Genomic DNA, 13,846 nt, shown 5'->3' on the forward strand with positions numbered 1-13,846 from the left:
CCTGACTGATGAAGTCCTGAATCAGATCCCCTATTTATGTTTCCTCCTCCTGTCATAACCCTCTCTATGATCCGCAGAAAAATCAAGAAAACATGTTTAGCATTTTTGGAATTGGCAGCCACACAGCTGTGAAAACAAAGCACCAAACCCAGCTTTGAATTTATGTTAAATCACTGCTAAGATTTCTGATCCAATCCCATGTATTGGCACTGCTGGTAAATGTGTTTTTGAAGCTTTATGATGAGTGAATAAACGCGGTGCTGTAGCAGATTAATTTTAGACGAATATAAATGCTACAGTTTGATTTCAGTTCATAAATGTGGGCGAAAAAAACAAGTAATCATTTCCGAACTCTGAGTGATACACTTACTGGCATCTGTGTTGCCATGTTTTGTGCAGGACTGTATTCACCTGTAAGAATATAAAGAAAACCTCCGTTGCAAAGAGGAATAGAGGTCAGAGAAAAGTGGAGCAAAGAACTTCCCTTTAACGGGAAGAAACCTCCATCAGAACCTGGGTGATCGGCGTGTTCTGCTTGACTGGGGGATGGGGGGAAAACACACAACAAAACTAACAGAAGAGTCATAGGTAGACACCAGCAGCTAATTAAAAACAAAGCTGTGCTAACCCATAATCACTAAACATAAACATTAGTATTGCTAACATAAAGCGCTATACCAGCACTGCATGTAGCCAAAGCTAATGCTAAGACGCTAACCTTAATTCGGATTGTATTTGCCCTTGAAGGTCTACAACCGAGAACCAATTTAATTTTGACATTTCTTTTTTCACTTTCGAGCTTAAAGAACAGCCACATTAGCATGTTAGAAACGATCTGAAAAAATAACTTTAGGGGAGGCTAAGTGCACTAAGATTTTAAATCTTTTTATTTATTTTTTTTATTTTCATTTAGCATTTTTGCTAAATTAAAAATTACTTTTGCTACTAGGACATCAGTGGAAGTGTGTCCACCGTTGGGTACTTCTATGTTAACATAAAGGTAACAGCAGTGTAAGATTTTTAAGGGGAGAGAAAAAACTGCTAGACAGGTTAGTTTTGAGCTAGTTGAATTATCTAAAGCAGTCGACAGTCTCAGAACGCTCTAAGATTGTCACAAAGGGACAATCGGCGCAAAAAATGTAACCACATGAACCTCCCAGGGCCGCAGCAAAATTGCCAAGCCTTGACTGGTCTGCAGTGACCTCAGATCTATAGGATGAAATCGATGCGCAGTTAATGACTCTGCCAGACGCTGAATTTAAGAGGTAAAGTATTAACAAAATTAAATAAACTGAATTCATGAACATAATTCTGGAGTGATTGTTAGAGGTACCAATGATAGATTTGGGGATCTTTGTTTCAAATGTCCTGCAATTAAAGATGAGTTTAGTTCAAGACCTTTTAAAGCACATCTTTACCACAGTTCTCAATAAATGTGCCAATCACTACTCTTTATACTTTAATAGTATTTTGCTGGTCATGCCTTTACGTACCCTTTATGCTGAACTGATTTTTGACAGCTGGGGGGTTTTCATGTCCACCATTAGAGTCAAATCTGTGAGAATTTATGCGCTGCTGCACATATACTAAAACTTGAAGGGTTTTAGAGCAGCTGTTACAGCTGTTGCTTTCCCTTGTGTTCTTTTGATATACTTCTCTTCTTTTGTGTTCTGTTTCCCAGACCCTCACCTTGACTATGCAAGCTGCCCTCCTAGCTTCAGCCTTCCCACAAAAATGTTAAGCCTCTATCCTCTTTGGTACAAAGGATCTCCTACAAAAACCTGTCTCTGATATTTCTTCCATATTAAAACATTCCTCAAGACCTTTTTCAGTGCCCAAAATCAGCTAATAAATCACACAACCCCTGTCTTCTAGCTCTCTGTTAAAAGTCTTGTAGAGTAGTGGATTGAGCGGGGCATTGTTGGACTCTTCTAAGGGTTTTTGTCTTTTCAGAACTTTGTATGAGCCCCATGCACATTATATTGAGCCTGGATCAAGGGAGGGCAAAGTGGCCCTTTCCCCCTCTCACCCACACTCTGCCATTAATCTGCTGGGTTCTAACATGTCCTCCACGCCCGCTGCTTATTTACTCAGCTGACCTAATGCTGTTTGATGTTCTGTAGGAGGCAGACAGACCCTAGGATGCACACACACACACACACACACACACACACACACACACACACACACACACACACACACGCACACACACACACACACACACACACACACACACACACACACACACACACACACACACACACACACACACACGCCTGTGACCCGCTCGTCAACTCCCTGCTCAGTGAAAGTGTAGGAGGTTCAAGGTTCGTGCCAAAGCCAGAGGTGGTTAGCATGCGAGTGCCACGGTCGCCAAGCACCCAGGACATGGAGGTTCTATCAGTCGTCTTGCTGTTTTCTCCTCGAGGCCCTTAGTGATTTGCCAGAAGAGTCCATATCTCTGTTCCCCCTAGATCCACGCAGCGATTGCTATCTGATTGTTATGCGTATGTGAGATGTCACAGTCCCGCCTTGCTGTGCAATCAAAGACGAGCCCAGTCTCTTCCAGATCTTCCTCCGTCCTTCTCAATCCCTACTTGAATGCTTTTTTTTAATCCAACGACTCGTACAACAATTGTTTTTGCTCTTTTGAAGGTGTGGTATGTAACTTTTACAAAAAAAGCACAACTATGTTCTTTACAAATTTAAGGATAATCTGCGAAAAGATTGATCTCCTCCACTTTCTCCCTGAGTTTCTATCGCTATCTGTAGAAATGCTCCGCTTCCGACCACAAACACACCAATCAGAACCAGAAGGAAGGTCTGAGCGCTGTCAATCACCCTCTTGTACTCTATCCTCAATTTGTTAATGGCGGAGAAACAACTCACCCTTACATGAAAACTGTTAAATGCTGCAGCGTAGCAGAGAGTGAACGGGGTGATGAGAGATGCCACACAGTGGGTGATTGACAGCGCTAAGACCTTCCTCCTGCCTCTGATTGATTCTTTTGTTTTTGTTTGTTTCCACAGACAATCTGTCACATTATACTGTCATGACATAGTGACAGTTCCAACAAAATGTTTTTTTTTTTTGTTTTTTTTTGTTTCACACTGGAGCTTTAAATCTGAGTTCTTTTATGGAGCACTTTTGACTTAATATTTTTCATTTACTGCCAACTGTTTTGTGCGTGTGTTTTGTTCCACATCTGGATCTTTCTGTCCATTCAGCTGTTCCTTTTTAGATAGTTAACACTCTTCAAGACACACCGCCCACCATTCCATAGAGACATGAAGGAGACACACCCTACAGAGAGCACAAGATGTTGACTAATGACTCAGATGCTTGTGCTAGTCAGGGAACATTGTGTGAGAAATGCCAAAGTTTCTGTTTGAATTGATTTTATTCGATTTTATTGGAAGCTGTCTATTCGTCTCTCTCCTCCTCTACATGGGATATACCTGCATCCTTCTGCCTCGACACTTCCCTGTGGATGGTTTCCACTTCCTCTGCTGCCGCTCCAAGCACATTCCTCCAAGTGATGAAACGCCGATAATGCCACCGTCTGCATCAGTTTAGAAACACGCCTCGTGTTTACACCTGCTTGACTTGACATCTCGTCAGGTGGAGGTTGGGGAAACCGGGGAAGCCAAAATAGAGATGCTGTGTGTGAGTGAGAAAAAAACCCTCTGCACTCATCCTGATTCAAGGTGGAAATTAACAGCCAGATCTTGCTAATCATCAGTGGGTACATTTGGGACGATTTTTGATAAGGATTTTCTAGCTTTTCTATTTGAACAAAATGCTAGAGGGAAAATATTTCTGCAGTTTTGTCAACTCTTAAGATTTGCCCATGGAAAACTTTCTCTTTAAAAATAATATGACAGAAACACTTAGGTTTGCGAAGATGCAATGAGCTCTATAGTGGGAGGGTTTCTCTGGGTACTCTGCCTGGAGTGATGAAGTACAAGGAAGAGCCAGTCAGATGTTCAATTTTAACAATTAAAAAAAATGTTTTTTTGCGACATTTATGTCTTAAAACTAACAATGCTTTGGAATCTTTTGGATGTTTTTGTGCTGCATTTTAGAAAAGATCATTTTCTCTATGTCCTGAAATGTATAACTATTGAATTTCAAATTGATTTTACTATTACTGTATTTATTTGTGATGAGATAATTTTATGACATTAGGAAGAGTCGTATCAGGTAGTTAATCGATTAAGGGTGCACTGATTTATTGGCCAGTCGATTTATCTGTGACACTTTTCTTAATTTTGGGAGACTGATCGATCAGTTTTTACATGTGAAGTCATTTTTATGCACCAATCTTATCTACCCTGGCAAAAGTCTAAAAATGAACCACTGTCCTGTAATCGTCCATGAGAAAGGTTTGATTGATAGACAGACCCATCAGGACATGTCTGCATGTTTACAGTCAACAATAGTCACCCAACTGAACAACATTTCGGACAAAAGAAATTGGTACCAGCCAAAATCAAAATCGGCATGTAAGGCTTTTTAAAAGATTGGTAATTGGTACACACCCTCCCAAAATGATGAAAATCAGAACCGATCGGCCAGTCAGTCGGCGCACCCCTAACTTTCAGGTTGGTTCAGATGAAATTGTATTGTTTGAAATTAGTCGGTATACTCAAAAGATTAATTCTTACATGTCTTTCCAAAGTCAAGGTTTGACCTCAGGCCTCAAACACTCGCCTCTGATCAGCTGTTTGAATATCAAAAGCCAGAACTTCGCACCACTTGACTTGCAGCCAGGCTTTCCCACGATAGGGGCTCATTACTGACAGGTTTCACCACGCTGATCTCAGCGCTCAGTGAAGTGTTTTCAAGTGTTTTTTTTCCCTCCTCTGTGATTAGTTGTTGACACTGGATTTTACATTATTAGACAAAAGCCTCGTCTTTGTGGACACGTATTAAGTCAGCGAGACGTGGGATAAGGCAACAGAAACAAAGCGCGTTTCTGGAAAACCTTTCAGGAATTTTAGGACTTCTACGAAACGCAATAAACTTCACACCTTGCTGTGGCTGCATGGCAAACGCTTTCGCTCAAAGTCTTTCTTTGTGTGTTCTCTGTTTGTTTTCTTCGTGCAGAAGAAGGAGCGGGAGTGCATGCAGCTGCGCATAGCTGTGCTCTGCAGCGAGCTGCAGCGGCAGAAGAAGGCGCTTGGCAGGGAAATAGACGTTCGGCAGAAGGAGAGGTCACATCTACAGAAGAAAGGTAAATCGCATTGGAGGAGACCAAAACCGCATCATATTCAATGCAGCTTTAAAATGGAGAACAAAGTTACATAAGCGGTTACACAAAAAGTTTAATGTAAATGTGCAATAAAGCTCCCAAATATTAGTAACTTCAGCTCTGAATCTACAAGCTGGGTTTCTGGTGAACTCGCACGCATCTTTCAATTTCTGATTCCTCTCGGCATTATGAAATCCCAACGCGTTATTTCACTCTTTCCCTGCAACAACCGCTTACTCAGCTTTGCGAACCATCTATTGATGCGCTCACTGTGTTTGCTGTTTTAACCCCATGACTCTGCTAAACACAGACACACAAGTAGTGGAAGAAATGAAAAGAGCTTCTGCAACTCATTTACTCGCCTCAAGTGGTGTTGTATTACTCAAATACTTAATACACTTGTGTAAGAAGACTTGTTATTATGGTAAAAACATGTGCAACTAATTCCAACCTAAGCCCCGATCTTTTTCACTATTTTCCACAAAAGTCCCAGCAGCAGCTACTGAAGAGGACAGGAAAAGAGGAAAATGGAACTTGAATGTAGTTTGGATGTAAAGTTTTTTTTTCTTCATAACTCATGTTATAATAATAATAATAATAAAAGAAGTCAGCTAGTCCATATAGTTTATCAAATCAGGCACTTAACTTGTGTCAATATTCTTGTCCCTCAAGGTTTTTCGCATTGTTTTACATTCCAATCCTAAACTTTAATTCAGTCAATTGACATTTAAAGTCCGACACCAACAATAGCTGTTTATTAATAGTGTTTCCATTAACCATAAACTCATAAAAATCTGACACTGCGACCGTTTCATAAAAATGAAAGCGCCAAAGCTTTTTATTCTACATCTTCAAGGAGGAGCTGTGCCTCGAAGGCATTTTGCACAGTGGCTGCCATGGGAGATTAAAGGATTTATTAAACATTAAGGCAACACTGTAGGTATGTTTTTGAAGAGGGAATACATGATGTAAAACTATAAGGGGCGCTATTATTATTAAAATAATAATTTTCGGTTTACTCACCTTTAGTTACTTCACTGAATAAAAATCAAGCAAAACACAGAAACAAAGTCACATTTTATGTTTCAGACTTCGGTCCGCCCTCTTCAATCGTCTCATGTTGTTTTTCTGCTACATACACATTGTCCTTCTCTGACGTCAGATTACCTTTTGGTCAAGGACCAGAGCAACTTACTGAGCCAACCAGAGCTAATTAGCACGGAGCTCACCTATACAAACACATGCATTCACAATAAGGGTCGGATTTCAGGCTGATTCAGAGAAAAGCTTTCCTTTGTGTTTGAACTTCTTAAAAATGACTCTGACTTTGGCTGTCACCACTTTGTCTGCAGTTGAAAGAACCTGTAGCTCTTTCAGAGCCTCTTTAAGTCTGGACAGGTGCTTTCTAGGGAACATGACATAATTCTATTAGCTCGTTTACATCGGAAAAGGTATTCGAGGATGAATTGGCATCTTGTTGCTGAATAGGACTGTGCTGGATCTTTTTTTGTTGCCGTTTTAGTTTTTTGGGAGTTTATTGTTTAACTCTTCTCATCAGCTTAAATGCATTACCCTGTTTCATGTCTTGGAGAAACATGTTTTTATTAAAAAGCTATTAGTTTGGGAGAAAAGTGTTTGCAGTGCTTCATGGAGCTGCTGATGTTGTTTTCATCTGAAGTCTTTTTTTTGTTTTGGAGAAGCTCAATTTTTTTTTAATGAGATTTTGTCTTTAAATTTAATTTCACTTATTAAAAAGCACAGAAACCAATAAAGCAAACGGTCTGAATTGCACAAGAAGCAATCAGTACTTTTAAAAACTGCAACTTTCTATGTTTTGTTTTTAATCAAAATATCTCAAAATTGGCTGTATCAACTTTCTCATTACTATGTGGCTATCAGTGGAACACAGTAGATAAATGAATAGTTGATACTTGAATTTGATGTTATGGTAACGTCAAAGTTTGGGAACATGTTAACTGAAGTCCATACTTGTGTCTAAGCAGATCAGAGCGTTCCTAGCACCCGGTGTTCAGTACCTGCTTAACGTGATCCAAGACAGAATGAGCAGCCAGCTGGCTGCAAAGAGATGCTCTGCTCACTCAGACACAAACAGGAATGCGCCAGAGAAGTTGTACTTTTAAACCCAGAGTAGAAAGTTGTTCAGAGTTGATCACAACCACAAACTTGAGTGTATTTGTAGAAATGCTGAGTGAAAGACGGCTGTATAATTGTGAAGTGCGAGTACGACGGTGCGTAGCTGAAATCTGAAAAGGTGTGGTGTGGATATGTTTCTAACGTCTATTGTTATGATATTGTGTTGAGCCTCCTTTCACTACGCCATTGTATGTGCAGTGCGTCCTCACAACTGTTGTCGCAAAAGCCGTCTCCCAGCCTTATCATCTTGATGTCGCGTACAGAATAGTTTGATGTGAACACTGTTTCCTGCTAAGCAGTTTACTAATATGCGGTTGTAAAAATGTCCCTTCGGGTCAATGTGTTTGGACATTTGGCCCTAATTGCTTTTATTTGACCGTGAGTTGACAGGAGGGTGGGTTGTGACAAAGGGGAAGACATTTGACAAAGGTCGATGAGACCCGAATTTGTGACGGCCGCATTGAGGCCTCCGTACATGAGTCACGCTTTATCTCTACGTTACCACTGCTGCTGGTTAAAGCACTCCTGATGTGAATAAAAAGCTATAAAGATGGAGCTATCTGTTCAGGGCCAAAGTGTTGTTGACTCGGTCTCCAAAGTTTAAATCTCCCTCCTGGCCTTTAGGCTGTCTTAAAACTGCCAAATCCATGGATGCCCAATTTTTAGCTAGCAGAACTTCATGGATCTGTTGCTAATGTCTTGGTGCGTTGCCACATAACACCACAAAGACCTTGTTTTGAGAGCTGTGTTGATGAACTCTGTGCTCCTACCCAATATTAAGCAGGTGGTTTTAATATTAGGGCTATTAGGGGTTTGTGTTGATCGGATTAGTAGCATGTGTTTCATGGATAGAATATTTCACACATTCCAGTGCTTATTGGATCCAGTAAACATCAAAGGGTTATTGACGGTTTACCAGTGTGTGTACACACACTCTGCTGTGCAGTGCATCCTCTTTGGATGTTACTGTAACAACTAGTTGTTCTTTTACTCCTCTGTCCTCACTGCTCTGCGTTTCATCTGTATCTGGTCTCTTGGTCTCGCTGCCTCTGACACGCTCATGTTCCTGTTACAGATCACCTTTGTCAGCCATTTTTTCTCTTACAAAACTAATGGCTTAGATCATTCTGACAAAGATGGAGGCACAACATGCTAGTACATAGTAGTGAGATGAAAATGTCCACCTTTTTCCTACAATAATTATTAGAACTTCACTTTAGTGTCTTTCTTAATCATTTTGATATTAGAAACCAATCCAGCTGTATTTATAAAGCACTTGCATGAAAATATACTTTGAAGAATAACAGGAACGAGAAGTAACTGAAGTGCCGTTTGAGCTTCAGGTATGGGTGAGATTATACTAAGAATGTGTACAAAGCTCATAACTCTATTTTATGTCTTCCCTAGAATTGGCAGTGTGTGGGTACCACGGTTGTGGACTTTTGTTCCTCTTCTTAAGGCTGCGAGCTAACAATAAAAGCTGTTATTTCCCCAGTCAGAGAGGAATCCCTTTGGCTATGCTGAGGTCACGCTCTCGTCACAATTTCCTCCTGTCTGTTTTCCAGCTCTCCATTGCAAGCAGGCGACATAAATTAGGCCGGTGAGCAGCATTTATTGTACTTCGCAGTGGTGGTTATTCTCACGCTCTGCAGTGCAGCTAGGTTTCCTGACCAATAAATGTCAGTAGTTGACTTTCCTAAGTGAAGAACAGAATTTTGTGAAAGTATTTTGTGGCGTGGTATGTGTCACCTCAGACAGAAGGTCTCATATTGAAGTCATCACCATAAGAGCTCGTTTTGCAGAAGCTCGGTTTTACGCATTGACTTTTACCAGCTGGCTGTCAGCATAGCATTGACAATAATACTCTGCTTATTGGCTCAATACTTAACTTTGTTACGATTCATTTTAATTTTTCCCCAGTCACCCTAACCCTATATGTTAAAATACTAGTAATAAAAAAGCAGAACTGGTGACCCTGTCCTTATAAATAAATTGGTCATTTATTGCAGCACCTAAATCTTACACTAAAGTAAAATTCCATGTTACACAAAGATTGTTTTAAACAATTTTTTTTAAACTAAAACGTCTATTACAGGTACGCCTAAGCTGCATCCCTTAAGAATAAATGTAACTAAAGCATCAGTGTCCGGGAGCTATTGATTAATATTCTACGACATTGTGTATAAAGGTGATGTTTCAAAGAAGATGAGAGGTTAAGCCTGATCCAATTTTGTTTTATTGTCATCTGGGAATTAATTCTAATCATATTCTGTAGTCACTTGTGGAGAGTAATTCTTGCCAAGACTCACTGGATTCATCCTGCACTGCAACATCGGCTTTTGGAGTGAGCCAGAAAATGTAGTAAATTCTAGTTTCGCAGAAACATGTAGTAAAATATCATGAAACCGACATAAATGGTCACGTTTTGTGATCGTTTCTGCAGCATTATGCAATAACATTGTTGCATTTTGCGCTGATTGTTGCGAAACACAAAGGTCTCTCTTAGTATAAAATAGTCAAAAATCCCTGTCTTTATGCTCAAACTTTGTACCATTGGATTGGCCAAAAACAGCCAATTTAGCCTTTTTGTCATTTTGTAAGCTGAGGAATGGGAGTCTTGTGATAATACTAAACTACAGTTTCTCAAATTAAAGATGCCTTTGTGAGATCATGCTACTGCAATAAAAGACGGATTTGTGTTGAGCCTTTGTGCCCATCTTAACCAGACGAGCCAATAGATGTTTTGATCATTTCTTTCAAAACTTATTTTGATTTCTCACTTCTGTTTTACTCATTTCTGCTTTCCTTATTTCACTGCCTTGTTAGTGCATTCAGTTAAAGTCCACTTGTGTCAAATACAAACACATTTTAAAATTCAGTCATTGACAGTTGGTTGACATTTCCTCATTACATTGTGACACTGATCACCGATCATTGAAACCCCTTTCATCTTTTAAAGCTTTGCAGGAAGTGACACTAACAGTCTTAGTAATATCAAATTAATCAGGTTGGAACAATTGGAGTGACTTTTGTTTATGAGGTATCTGACTTTCTGTACTTTTTTTTTGGTTCAATCGCTGCTTTTCACAGCTTCTGTACCAAATAAAACAAGGAAGAATTGTGCCCTAAAGTGTTTAACCAGAAGCTGAAATTTCCACCATTAGATTACATATAAACATTTTCAGGTGCTCCCTCTTCCCCTGCTTCGTAGTTTAATACAATGCAGTCTTTGTCGGCTTGATATGAGCCTTCATGGTGAAACGGCCAACTCTTCAGAATGTCTTCAAGAGTTTTGTGTGGCTAACAGTGAACCGACTAACAGTGAACAGATTGTCCTCAGATGAGGTAAGAGATCAAGAGTTAACATCAATTATACTGCTGCAGTCACACAACTAAATCTCCATGAACATATGAGGCTTCATAAAATGTATTCTAATCTCTTCTTCAACTTATTCCATGTTTTGTCACATTGCAACCACGCATTTATATTTTATGTGTCTTAATGGGATTGTGTGAGATGAAGGGAGAATGATTGTTTTTTTAATTTTTACAAAGAAAATAAATGTACATTTGTTTTCAGCTCCATTGAGTTGATATTTGATACGATGTGTTTTTTCTGTAATTACAGCTGTGTGTCTTTTAGGATATGTCTTCAACAGCTTTGTATATCCAGAGACTTCAACTCTGTACTTATCCCTCATTGGACAATAGCTTAAACTCAGCCAGATTGTATGTAAAACCATGTTGCCTTGTGTTTCTATAGATTGCCATTTGGTTGGTGTGGTCAAAGAGGAAGGTTTACTTCATACATAACATATTGCATTAAGGCCACAAAGCTTAATTTTTGATTGGACAATCGACTTCCACATTTGGTGCGTCCTCTATGTATCTTCTATTTCTTCTCCTTTTCCATCTTTCTGTATCCCTCGCCTGTCTGCTGGGTTTCTTGGTCTTGATATGTTGAGACCATAAACCTGGGAGACCTGCACACAGGCCTGACTTTGGATGAACTGGGTTGCGAACAGATGAATTGCACCTATTATGTTGATCTGTGACAGAAACCACAAGTAAAAGCCCTTGAATAATTCACTTGTAATGTGACAAGGAATAGGAACATTTTACACTTTTCCTATTTTGTGTGGCACTCTAACACTTTGTGATGGTTAAAGCTGGTGTCAGAAGTGGGAAGCAGAGACATTTAAACCTGTTAGTGGAGTCAATGTCTTGAAATGTTCTTTTAACCACGTATTGTTGACGCCATTGCACAGTTCAACATTTCTCCTAATATTAAGTGTCTCTTAGTAGCGGAACAGATTTAAAACCCATAAGCCACAAGAACCAGACTACGTAAATAATCCCCAGAAGCACCTGGGGCTGAATTTTACAGCTGGATTTTCATCTAAATCACCGGTCTGGTGCGAGTAGGACCTCGCTGTTTACTGGCTCATGTCAAAACCCAGAAAAGTTACGAGCGATTTATAATTTTTTGATATCGCATTCACTATAACGGCTACAGATTTTGTTGTAGCCAATATTTCAAGGCTTTATGCGGTGATATATTGAGAAACCAACAGCCAGAGTGAAGCATGTGTGCCTCCACAGCCTCCGCTTCGGACCGTCTGTATCATACCACTGTACAAACTGGAACAGGTTAGAGACATGAAAGGATCAGGAGATTGATGGACAGACCAGATAGGGTCCAGCTGGGCATTACATGAAAGAGGCAGTGTGATACAGGCCTCTGTCGTTCGTGTTAAAATGTGTTTTCATGTCATCACTCAGAACAGAGGGATGGCCTGTCTGATGCTATCTGCCCTGGCAGCTAATCTGATTGAGATGTTTCCTAGAACCTCTGTTTTCTCCATCAGTCTCTCACCTTCCACCCTTATGGTCCCTGTGGGGAAAGCCTGCATGCAAGTGGAAGTATTTGATAACAAGCAGGTCCTGTGATCCATCTGATGACATGTGGTCCGATAATCTTAATTGCTCCAAACTTACTTTTCCTGAGCCAGCTGCAATAAGAGAGCATCTTAACAGATTGGACTGCATGCCAAGTGAGGTTCTGGAAAGTCTCCTTTCAGAAACATCCGCAGCACCTTTTTAATGTGTCGCCTGTAGAAACACAGATTATGCTTTTGACTCTGCTTTCCTGGCTGCGCAGGAGCGTCGGTGCACATGTGCAGCATTTACTGGCCAATTCTTGGGTTACTAAGTTTGTGTTTTTGTTTGTCTTTTTCCTTTTTTCTTTGTTTTTTGCTGTTGCTAAATGTAAAGTTGACACAATACCTCAAAAAAAAAAAAAGTATTGTGCAATTGGTGAAATGGATATGGAATTTTATCGCAGTATATTTTGTTCTGATAATGATAAACACTATTACTTCTATTTTAGGTAAATGTGTGGCTGTAGCTGTATGACGCAGCATTCATAGTGCCACAAACACAAATACTGTTCCCGAAAAACATTTCTATTTGAAATGGGTTTCTTTATCCAAAGAAAACTGCATTAAATTATATTTCAGAATTCACTGATATTTTGTTGATGCCATCATGGAAGAAAAAGGTGGAGTAGTAATCATACTGACAATGTTTTTTCATATTATTTATTGAAATTTATTGAGACAACCATAAATCAAAATAGTCATCATGGTGAGGTGATAGATGCAATCTGACAAATAAAAAAATAAGACATACAGCAAAAATAATGAATAGAAACTATAAACGGTTGGCAAAACTTTTGCCAGTGTGTTTTGAAATGGGTACAAAAAAAGATCTGTCATAAAAAAATAAACTAAGAAGAATTTCCTAAAAAGGTACTTAAGGTTCAGCGATCACAGGTCAACCTAGTTATTTATGCCATTTTTCTTTTTTTTGATAAAATGAAATCTCCCGCAGTAGACCTTACCCGAGAGTGACTTTTAAATAATTCAAAATAAAAAACAAAAAACATTGTAAGGCTCTTAAATGGGTTCAATGCAGACACACACCAAAAACCATGTTTGTGAAATGACATTCAATTTGTGATAAAATCATGCAGGCGAGGTAAGATTTACCAGCGTCTCTTGACATAACAGGCCAAATTTATTGAACAGTTTGGCTGAATACTTTGGTAATGTGGTGAATTTATCCGAAGTGGAACTCAATTCATGGTGGCTGGGAACAATACAGTGACTAATTGTTCCAATAAACAAGTTCTTGTTTTTGCAAGACTATAAATGATGCTGCTGCTGTATTTGACGCACCTCGACGTTAAGAGATGCTGACTTGGTAGAGACGTGTTCTTAACAGGCTCATAGGTTATTACTATGTCACAAATACGACGGGAAAGCCCCGCTGAGTTTTATATGCACAATCAGAACATAAAGCAATTTATTTTTGGCGCACAGATCTGAAAAATATTGTGTTACAACCCTGGGCTTATTATACCTCTGCGGTTTTGT

The 13,846-nt window shown here is 39.5% G+C and overlaps 1 protein-coding gene across 1 annotated transcript in view; it reads left to right on the top strand.

Moving 5' to 3' along the window:
- The window catches only part of uvrag (UV radiation resistance associated gene), a 103,352-nt gene that overhangs the window by 20,660 nt on the left and 68,846 nt on the right, over window positions 1-13,846 (top strand). Inside the window, exon 8 of the mRNA XM_055043934.1 lies at window positions 5,111-5,237. Within this exon, the coding sequence (XP_054899909.1) occupies window positions 5,111-5,237 (127 nt within the window). The remainder of the gene's footprint in view (window positions 1-5,110; window positions 5,238-13,846) is intronic.

Source organism: Poeciliopsis prolifica, unplaced genomic scaffold (assembly GCF_027474105.1).
Source record: "Poeciliopsis prolifica strain line A6 unplaced genomic scaffold, Auburn_PproV2 SCAFFOLD019, whole genome shotgun sequence".
NCBI lineage: Eukaryota > Metazoa > Chordata > Actinopteri > Cyprinodontiformes > Poeciliidae > Poeciliopsis > Poeciliopsis prolifica.